The sequence below is a fragment of the Sander lucioperca genome, chromosome 15, assembly GCF_008315115.2.
Source record: "Sander lucioperca isolate FBNREF2018 chromosome 15, SLUC_FBN_1.2, whole genome shotgun sequence".
NCBI classification, from domain to species: Eukaryota; Metazoa; Chordata; class Actinopteri; order Perciformes; family Percidae; genus Sander; species Sander lucioperca.
Genome location: NC_050187.1, coordinates 26,019,465 through 26,030,436, shown reverse-complemented (window position 1 = coordinate 26,030,436; position 10,972 = coordinate 26,019,465). Strand labels below are relative to the sequence as shown.

The window sequence follows — 10,972 nt, the reverse complement described above, 5'->3', positions numbered from 1 at the left end:
TTATACAGCTCCAGATCAAAGTTCTCTGAGATAACACAGTGTGTTTATGGCTCCTGAGAGACACCACTGCTCTCACACTGCTGCGCTGTACAGGGACTGAGTGCAGAGAAACAAAGTCTGGGTCTGTAAGACCGCTCAACTTAAGAGCTTCACATGCTGTGTACGAGTCGTGTGGATATGAGCAAACTGATTTGAGACGGACTTGACTTACAGTTGTTGTTTGGAGTAGCACACTGCCCGGAGACATGAACAAATTTTATTCAATGCAGATGGAGCCAGAGAACGGGACCAAAGTTAGAGAGTCCTTCAAGTTTGTGTTGGAGGAGAAGAGGGATGTATGGAAGGACAATAGAGAGGATCTATCAGAGCAATCAGAGCCCTCCTGTTGTCTCAGTGTCAGCAAGATCTCCTACACAGTCAGGTAAAAGCTGCAGACACAGACAGAGTGTACAAGAGGACAGCTAAGAGACAACAACAGACTCTGTGAATCAATCAGATGATATTATAAGAGGATGTTTATATTATTATGCATACAGGTTTGGGTCGAATTATCTATCATTTTATGTGGTCTAACTTTCATTTCTAATGCAATAGCAGAAAAATAAATGTAATGTGTAACACATGCAACTTTCTGTCTATTGTCTAGTGTAAGAATTGTTGATAAATACTTACATACTTTCAAATGAAATGATGATCATTTTCACAGTGGGGATTGATTGGATTCTGGGAATGTTAAAACATATTGATGTTGAAAATGTCCCTGTGTGTGTGTGTGTGTGTGTGTGTGTGTGTGTGTGTGTGTGTCCAGTGAGCGTGTGGGTCCGTGGTGGGACTTACCCTCCTACAGAAAGCGATGGACCCGTCAGATCCTCAATGATGTCTCCTTCCACGTGGACAGTGGGCAGATCATGGGCATACTGGGCAATTCAGGTTTGCACGGATATATTTTTATAACATACAATAAGATCCATTTTTAATGGAAATGGATGGAAGTGATTGAGTTGTGAGACAGCGTGACATCTTGAATACAAGGTATTCATTATGTTTTGCTGAAGGATGTAAATAAAGGCAATGTGACAGCACCTTTTTATTCAGGTTGAAGGTCAAATTAATTGGTTAAGACTAGAGTGTGATGGGGAAATGTCCCCCTGCAGCAAACAGGGGTTAATGTTTTTGAAAAAATCCTTCTGTTGCCTATCTAAAATGTTCTTTAATGTGTTTTTTAATGGGGCGACCTCTAGCACCCCCAGTAGAGTGTGCGCCCCATGTAGGCTGAGTCCTTGGCAGCGGCCCGGGTTCGGATCCGGTTCGGGGCCCTTTGCTGCGTGTCATCCCCCCTCTCTCTCCCCTTTCCTGTCTTCAAGCTGTCCTATCGATTAAAGGCTATAAAAGTGCAACAAAATAATCTTATGTAAAAAATATATACATACGTTTTTTTAATACTATATGTACAAATGTATGTTGCGTGTGTGTGTGTGTGTGTGTGTGTGTGTGTGTGTGTGTGTGTGTGTGTGTGTGTGTGTGTGCACTTTGCCTTGTAAAGGCTCAGGAAAGACTACATTGTTGGATGCCATCTCAGGGAGGATTAGAAACTCTGGTACACTGTTGGGTGAGGTCTTCGTTAATGGCATGAAACTGAAGAGAGAAGAGTATCAGGACTGTTTCTCCTATGTACTGCAGGTAACACACATGCATATACATACAGTATAAACTTAACATAATTAAATTTGTGATGTCAAGAATTAAATACATTTCTCTTAATGTTTCAAACTGGGCGTTCAGCACACCCCAACAAGAAGAAAAAAAAAATACAATAAAACACTGTTTTATAAGGTGACTAGAACCAGTTGTTTGTGAAATGTATCTTAGCATGCAACTGCTGAACTGATAATTAAGAGACAGAACAGTGGTTTGAAAGTAGTTGGCACCTAATCACATACACATTTCACTTTGTCCTAGTTCTCATCACACACCGATGTTAGGTTAAACTTTGCCCTACAGAATAACATGTGTGGCTGTATGCAGACAGTGTATGTATTTAAGTTGCCTGTGGTCAACCACCATAAATACCAAACCACAAACTCAATGAACACGCACCATTTTGCAAAAACTCCTGAAAAGGTTGCCCTGGCCTCTGGAGGAAATGAACTAAAGGCCCTTGCTGGCCTCCTCATACACCTAATCTCTCAATGAGAGGTGCTCAAGTGTATCCAAAGCCTGAATTAAAAACACTGGCTTAAAACTGGCCTTGCTTCTTTTCAAATCATGTCCCTCTTCCAGCTGATAGCGCCTCTCCCCCCCCCACTGCTCTCTAAGCCTCGTCATTAACTTCCTCTGCTAAGCTGTAGATGAGGAGGTGATATGAGCTCCTGATATTAAAGTCATTCAGATGAGAGACTAAAAGGAGAAGTGGGATTGGGAGGCGCCATGTGTTAATTAAGGCAGGCAGCAGGTTCATGCAATAAATGTATGCATATGTGTGTGTGTGTGTGTGTGTGTGTGTGTGTGTGTGTGTGTGTGTGTGTGTGTGTGTGTGTGTGTGTGTGTGTGTGTGTGTGTGTGTGTGTGTGTGTGTGCATTTATAAACATTCAGTGCAGTATGTGTCCTATATGGAGGTACACTCAATGTGCAGGGAAGTGCAGCAAATATACTGTAGATAAATATTCTGAAATCTACACTTTTCTGTTGATAAAAGTGTGCCGCATGGATGTTTACAGCAAATGTCACACCATTAAGTTTCAAGATATACTGTAGTTTGAATACTGATAAACACACAAGAGAAAGACGGAGGTGGTCATACCCATAAATGCTTCTTGGTGAAGATAAAATACTAGCAACAGTGTATTTTGCATCGTCTTAACCTTTCCTCAGTATGAACCCATAGTCTTGTTACTCATCTCTATTGAAGTAAAAAATGCTGAAGCAATTTTACAATATATCCTCAATAAGTATGACAGATCCATTAGACATTTGCTGCCTCACTGCATCTCTTACTTGTTTCTTGCTACTTACTTTCTTTTTTACTCTCTCTTTGTCTCTTTCTTTTCCAGAGTGATAACTTGTTGAGTTATCTGACAGTGGAGGAGACTCTGACCTACACAGCCCAGCTGGCCCTGCGGAAACACTCGGCCGAAGCCATCAAGAAGAAGGTGACTTTTGAGAGTCTCTTCTGCTCTGTCCACTCAGTTCAGTTTTCGTTAGCTGAAACTTGGCATTTCTCCCGGCTAGAGAAATGATCTTGGCCATCTAAGGCAAATGTGAGTCACAGTTATTTTAAAGAAGGTTATGTCCAACATCAGGATAACTGAGAATATAAAATAGATTTAAACATTGCTTCAAAGGTCAAATGAGTTGGATATCCCTTCTAACCCCTGTGTCTAATGCACACGTATAAGTTTACTAGTATTTGTATTGTACCAATGTGTTCTTTGCTTCAGCTAGTCATCAGCACCTACACTCTTGCAGCTTGTGTGTTAACCATTTTACGATTACTCCCCTCTTACGATCTTATGAAAAGAGACCGAAAGTGTGCAACTGTCAGCCATTTTAGCCTATGGTCATAATTACTTAACTACAAAAGAAAATGTATAACTTTCTCCCTGTTTCCTTTAATTCAAAACCTCCTGGCCCTGTCCTTCACTCAGAAATATTTCAGAGACCCTGACCCTTGACCTCTGGCTCCTGTGCAGGTGTCGCAGGTGATGGCCGAGCTGAGTCTAAGTCATGTGGCCCACAGTGTTATAGGAGGTCGTGTTTTCCCAGGGATCTCTGGGGGCGAGAGGAGGAGGGTCTCCATTGCCAGTCAGCTACTTCAGGACCCAAGTGAGTAGCTTTGGGGTATGTCTGAGGAGAATTACAGGAGTTTTATCTGTGTATCACGGACATCAGACTTTAAGAATGTGCTATTGCTGCAAATTTAAATCATGATGATGAGGTGAATCGAGGTAAAAGCCATTGTCCCTTAAATTCTTAAGGCTTTATAGACCGCAAATGAGGAGATATGGAGTAGATAAACTGAAGCATTAGAGGTGATTTATTTTAAAGCTTTGAGACACATGGGACGAGGATTATACAAAAGGGGCTGTGACACAATATCATAAAGGTTGTCCCTAGTGTTCTTTGCATATAACACATTATATTCCATGCATAAACTGTTGAGAGCAACAGGACTGGAGGTAGGACTGTGCTATCCTGAGAACAGAAGAAAGTTCACCATAATACCTGTCTCTCCCCAAAGAGTTTTAGAAGTCCTCACTGAAAAAACAAAGGGATCTAAGTAAGAGAGGAATAAGGAAAGGACAGAGAAAGGGACAGAGGGAGAGATGAAGAAGAGTAATAAAAGACTGGGTTATCACACCACGAAGGGAATGAGCAGAAACCCACCTCTGTTAGTGTGTTGGAGTGTGTGAGTGTGTGAGAGTGAGTGTGAGTGTGCCTGTGCTCATCCCAGGTGTAGTTTATCAGGTCTACAGTCCTCTAGGGAGGATGAAGGGTCTCAGTCCTCATTCAGGATTAGACTGGCTATGGACACACACACACACACACACACACACACACACACACACACACACACACACACACACTCAGAGTAATGAGGAGTTCCCATTCGCTTCCTCTCCAATCAACCAGGAAATGAATTAATCTCACAATTAAAGCATCTGCTAATTCCACTCTGCTTTCATAATGCAAAGAGGCAATCTTTTAATTGTCCTAATTAGAGTAATTAACTAAAAAAAAAAAAAGAACTCACTTATCTCCACAACTTAAGTTGGCACCGCTGAGAGTCCTGCATGTGCAACTTAATAAAAAGTGTGTTTAAAAGTTTCCAACTTAAAAAAAGTTATTGTCCTGCTTTTCCCTCGTTCTCGATGCATTAATGTGTGACACACTTGCATGAGGGTGATGATGTCATTGGGATGATGTCGTGACAGGGGTGGTCCTATTGGATGAGCCGACCACTGGGCTGGACAGCATGACCGCCAATCAGATCGTGGTGCTGCTGGCAGAGCTGGCCAGGAGGAACCGTATCGTCATAGTAACCATCCACCAACCACGCTCCGAGCTCTTCAGGGTGGGTATCGAGATAAACTGAAGAAAAAGAGAAAGAGTGACTCCTAGACTGAAACTTTTTTTAAAGGATAGATTCACATTGTTTCAAGTCTATTTTAAAACAATGCCCACATGCCCATATCACATTAAAACTGTTTTTGATCGCTGTGATTGTTCCTCCTCTCCATACTGGACATGAAGAGATTCCTTTATCCCTTTTTATTTAAAATGCGATTTTAATGGAAGTAATGGGGAATAAAATCCACAGTCCTGTTTGTGTAAGTGTGTAAGTCAAATCAAGAGGTTATCTTACTACCTTATACTGTATGTATACAGCTTTTCCTTTCTGAGGGATAGAAACACTTTCCCACTTTGTCTAACTCAGTCTGCTGAAGCCTCATATTAAGCTGAACTTTAGAAGTAATGTTTACTCAGAAGAAAGTTTCTGAATTTTGTTCTTTATCTCTTACTGTACATTAGAATGACATTGGGGAGACATCTCGTCTCTGTCTTTGTGACAGTGGAAACAATCACAGCAATTAAAAACTATTTCAATGTACATGTGACTGTTGTTTTCAGGCTTGATAAATGTGAACCTATCCTTTAAATAAAAAGCTCACCATTTTCTACCAAGACAGAATATCATGTGTGTGTGTGCCCAGGTGTTCAGCAGGATAGCTATTATGAGTCGTGGAGAGCTGGTGTTCTGTGGGCAGCCAGAGGAGATGGTGGACTTCTTCAGCCAATGTGGATATGAGTGTCCAGAGTACTGCAACCCCTTTGACATCTATGGTACTTCATGCTATGATCCTGTACTGGGAATTATAGCCACACAGCTTTGACAAATAAAGACTATGCACATATTGAGAGTAATACAGTATCTTAAAGAATCAACTGTATATTATTGAACATTTAAATATTAAAATGTCTTTGATGTGAAACAGTTGACTTCACCTCAGTGGACACACGCAGCAGTGAGAGGGAGGCAGCCACCTTTAGTCGCATGCAGGAGATCACTTCAGCGTATCAGAAGTCTGCCATCTACCAGAGCATGTTGGAAAAAGTGGAGGAGAGCCTGCAGCGGGCAGACAAGCCAGCCATCCCCTTTAAGAGCAAAGAGTCACCTAGTGGTGCAACCAAACTTGAAGTTCTGCTCAGGTCAGTGCTGAGCAAGTCTTCAGCCCTCTTGTGCTGTGTGTTTGTGTTTGTATTTAAAGGCAATAAGTGATACTGCCTATAGAAATTATTAGATTTAGATTCTTAAGTGCATTCATCCAACTTATTCCCTTCTTGTACAAAAAAAAACATTTCTCTCTCATCTGTACAATTCTCCCTTCCACCCTTTGTGTGTTGTATGAATATGTACCTGAGGACATGTATGCCTTTGTGTGTGTTTCCATGTATTTCCATATGTGTTTTGTGTGTAGGCGGACAGCAAGAAACCTGTCCAGAGACAGGATGGGTGTTCTCATGCGTTTGTCGCAGAACTTGATCTACGGTCTCTTTGTGGCCTTCTTCGTGATGCATTTAGATAATGACGTCAACAAGGGTGCTGTGCAAGACCGCATTGGCATCATCTATCAGAGCATTGGTGCTTCACCCTACACTGGCATGCTGAATGCTGTGGCTCTCTGTGAGTTCCAACACCTTTCAATCTGAACATTGAGGGAACACATTTAACTCCAGGATTTTGATTTTTCCAACAATTTGACTCAATAGTGTTGATGATTGTTTTTGACAGAGAGATCCATATTCAAAAACTAAACTAAAACATTAAGAAGCCCCACTGAATCTTGGTTCTATTTTGCTTGGAAATAATAACTGGAATATCCAAGGCAAACGACAAAGCATAACTCAAATTGTAACTGTGTTTCAGCAGTTACATAGTGTCTGGGTGACATTATATTCCATCTAACTGAAAGTGTCTGATAACATCACCCAATAAATATCTACATGAGGTGGATACAACGACTTCAGGGAAATGTTGAAGTGCGTGTGGTCTATCATCTGAGTAAATGTGATGTATTATCTTTATTAAAAAGCATGCCCGAAACATCGTTATCTCAGCTGTGTAAGCTCGCTTATCTCTTGTTCAGTGGGTGAAAGGGGTCTGCTGTCTGCAGTACTTTTGTTCCCTTCAGCAGAAATGTGTAAAGTCTAGCTTGGATTTGGCTCGGTTAAAGTGCCCAAAGAGACTTCATGTACTTTCAGAGTCTCTTGTAGGTCAGAGTAAAAGATTAAGTGATGAATTGTAAGTTAAACAATTATTATTATTGTTATTATGGGTTAGAGCTGCAGTTGTCACCTCCACAAATGTGGCTAAATAAATAGTATGAACAAAACATTTATATTAGAATAGCTTTAATTTCAGGAGTATTTAGTACACATATTGTTATTTGCTGTGGCTTTACACAGTTGTTAGAGAGGTATGTAGTTTGCATTTGCAGTTTACCTACAGGAGGAGAATGACCTTTAGTCCGTGTAGAGCTCAATGAACCCAAGTGCCTTTTTACCTACATACCTGTATTATATGATCTGTATTTGTGGCATGTGCGTTAACAACATCATGGTTAGTATTTATAGCAGCTGCTGTGACTTAGAGTGACCTCACATACAGATAAGCATTTGCACATTTATTGTTCAGTTCAATTCCGTTCAATTGTATTTATATAGCACGTTTAAAAACAACCATAGTTGACCAAAGTGTTTAACCCAAAAACCCAAAATGATAATATTCACAAAACAATTGTATAGACACAGAGAGAAAAACGCTAACTACCTGTATGATGATAGAATTTTGTGAACTTTATTTCTGATCTGTGTATATATATATATATATATATATATATATATATATATATATATATAGTGATGTTTGTTAGTATTTTCACTGCTAAGACACACTTTAAAAAACTGATTTATTTATTTTATCGCAGTGAGAATGTCCTAGCTAAATTAAGGTTAAAGAGGGTTAAATCTTGAAAGGTTTAGGCAATAGGTAATAAGACTTTAGTTGAATCTATCAACATTAATTTTCACTATAGGGCTCTGGCTGTCACAGATACTGAGGATAAGAGAAAACACTGGGCTGGGCTGAAGTCACACCAGAGTTAAAAGGGGATTTAAGCCCTCATAAGCACCAAAAACAGCCAGAGGGAGTGATTGGAGGATGTCATACGGACCTTGAATCTCAATGATAACGACTGATAGGAACAGGTTGGCCTTGTTGGCTGGATAACTTTGCTTAATAAAACCAAGAACGCCTGCGAATCTGGAACATGGACTGATGGCAAACGACCAGCTTTGAGTTTTACTCAGCCAAGATATCAAGATAAACCATTAATCTGGCATCTTGGTCTTCATGGGAGTGGTTTTAATGATGGGATATCAACATACAGTATATTATTAATTTTAATGATCTCTTGTTAGAATCAAGATTTCACAATATGATCGCTCTATCAAAGTTTAATTGTTTTGACCAAAAAAAACCAAAGAAGTAAAATATGAATATGAATTAACAAGTACTTCTCAATGGTCTTTATAACCCTAATTTACTGTAATTCCCAATTTTTCATTTAAGAGTAATTTAAGAGCTGCTCTTTTTCACTCATCACAGTATCTGCTCTCTCTGTCTCACTCTGCTTTTGTCAACAGTCCCGGCATTGCGAGCCATCAGTGATCAGGAGAGTCAGGACGGGTTGTACAGTAAATGGCAAATGTTCTTGGCCTACATCTTCCACATCCTGCCTTTCAGCATACTGAGTGTTTTCATCTTCACCTCCTTCCTTTACTGGTGAGTAGTAAGCGTGTCTGTGTTTTCAGTGGGGCATCATACAGTATGTGTTTTTATTGGGGGATGCAAGCTGCACATTTAACCTCCCACAAGGATTCAATAGAGCTCATATTCTATATGTGCACCTTCAACTTAAACTAATCGTTCCTTAGCACTAACTCCTCTTTTGTCTCTTCTATTTTTTGCCCCTGTTCCTCTCAGGACGGTGGGGATGCACCCTGACAGCTTGCGTTTCCTGTGTTTTTCTGCTGTAGTCCTGGTGCCACATATTACAGGTGAGCCGATAAGATTAAGGGATAAACAAGCTCCCAAGCACATATTTACAGTCATCTTCTTTTTCTTCAAAGCAAAGGATTATAGGGACATGTTAGTCTGCGCATCTCCATGTTTTATATTATTTTAGTTGTATGTTTTAGTATATATTTTTTCTTTTCCTCAGGTGAGTTGCTGACTGTGGTGCTATTAGGAGTGGTCCAAGACCCTAACATGGTCAACACTGGAGTGGCTCTGCTCAATATTGCAGGGATCATGGTGGGATCTGGCTTCCTAAGGTGAGACACCATGTTTTCAATTGAACTAGTAAGTTTAAGTAACTTTATGCCAAGCCCGTTGTGATTTGGACCTTTGATAAGGCAACTTTTTCCAAATCTTCAATGTAAATGAATATATTAGACATAATGCTCTCAGTAACAGACCTTCCTCTCCTCTTCCTCTCAACAGGAGCACCCAGCAGATGCCAGTGGTCTTCCAGTGGCTCAGCTACCTGACCTTCCAGAAGTACAGCTGTGAACTGCTCATAGTCACAGAGTTCCACGGACTCGACTTCACATGCAGTAAGTTGTTTTTACTGTGTGACCATCATCTGTGGTCATCAAAAGGGACTCATAATTATAATAATTCAACTCTTTACAAGATGTATTTTCAGCTCACAATTGGTGTCCATGCTTTAGTAGTACTTAAAAAAAATATCTATTTTTGTCAGTGTTTGATGTTGTAAAGTACTTGGCCTTGACATCACTACCTGAAGAGGACACTGGGAATATGTTTGGCCCCTTCAGGGGAATCTAAACCTGGATCACATGGGAAATGTAATTAACAGCTATAGCCTTTAATCTTTTCTTCTGTCAATGCTTTAACAAGTACTGTATGTAATGAAATAGAAGTAGGAGTTCAGTGTTCACAAAGGACACATGGCTGGACAGATCAAAGGATGCTCAATGGCTAATTTGGGAACTGAAAAGCTTTTTAAAACCAGACAAATTGTAAACTCTTTCTCTCTGGTGTGTTGTGATGTTGCAGATAGTTCCAAACCTTTGCCAGGAGCCTGTATTATCACTCAAGGCAGTCAGATCATTGATGAAGGCTATCCTGGCGCTCTGTCCCGATACACACTGGACTTTGTTCTCCTATACTCCTTCCTGCCTGCTCTCCTGCTGCTGGGCATGATCAGCTTCAAGATCAGAGACAGGCTTGTACGCCAATAAAACTACAGACACACATTTCTGGGAGAATTTTCTGTTTAAAGAAAGAAAAGAAAGGAAGATAAACTGAGTTTGGTTGTGAAGATCTAAAACAGATTTAGAGAAAAGATTTATGGTATGTTAGTCCCAGAAGATGAGGAATGCTGATGTGCTGTGGCTCCTGCTTACACGTATCATTTGTGTTTGCATCCCTTCCAGCAACATTCAACAAATATTTCTGTTGTGTGTAGGCACTTACCTTAAAGTTTTACAGAATAAAGTATTATATACTGTAGTTCAGAGCAATGATGCAAGTACAAAGAGCTTTTTGTTCTCAGAAAGATCACAGTTCAACGTGCAAGGCACAGTACAGAGGGGGTTAATCTGTGTTAACTAGGATTCGGCCATGGACATAAACCACCTGATAGGACTGCTTAATAACTGAGTGGTCCTAGTACTAAACAGCACCATGAATCAACCTGCTTTAACACTGATTGGGCTCAAACAAGGTTCTGTATAGTTTAAATATGCAGTTTCTGACTGGAACAAATATCTGCACTGATGTCAAATTAATTCTTTTTATATAAAAGTATATACTGTACAAAGTAGTACATGTAAACTACAGCTTAAACTATAAATCACCATTTTGATTGAAAATGTAATGATGGA

The 10,972-nt window shown here is 40.1% G+C and overlaps 1 protein-coding gene across 2 annotated transcripts; it reads left to right on the top strand.

Annotated features, from left to right (window-relative positions):
• The first annotated feature begins 155 nt into the window (after positions 1-155).
• On the top strand, positions 156-10,955 carry abcg5 (ATP-binding cassette, sub-family G (WHITE), member 5). Of its 2 annotated transcripts, XM_035991922.1 has the most exons (15): positions 156-421; positions 809-930; positions 1,544-1,680; positions 3,052-3,150; positions 3,691-3,823; positions 4,933-5,072; positions 5,713-5,842; positions 5,995-6,208; positions 6,478-6,683; positions 8,705-8,843; positions 9,045-9,118; positions 9,283-9,394; positions 9,564-9,676; positions 10,143-10,340; positions 10,556-10,955. In XM_035991922.1, exons 1-14 carry the CDS (start codon positions 246-248, stop codon positions 10,325-10,327), a joined length of 1,980 nt encoding a protein of 659 aa, XP_035847815.1. In that variant the 5' UTR covers positions 156-245; the 3' UTR covers positions 10,328-10,340; positions 10,556-10,955. The 2 variants fall into 2 exon arrangements, with proteins under 2 accessions (XP_035847815.1, XP_031164792.1); XM_031308932.2 differs by having other exon boundaries at positions 10,143-10,955.
• Positions 10,956-10,972: the final 17 nt, after the last annotated feature.

Excerpts from the sequence above, each read along its gene's own strand:
- abcg5 (XM_035991922.1), top strand. The coding sequence starts at position 246 with ATGAACAAATTTTATTCAATGCAGATGGAGCCAGAGAACGGGACCAAA. Across the intron at positions 422-808 it reads AAGATCTCCTACACAGTCAG|TGAGCGTGTGGGTCCGTGGT; the intron begins GTAAAAGCTGCA and ends GTGTGTGTCCAG. Across the intron at positions 931-1,543 it reads GGGCATACTGGGCAATTCAG|GCTCAGGAAAGACTACATTG; the intron begins GTTTGCACGGAT and ends TGCCTTGTAAAG.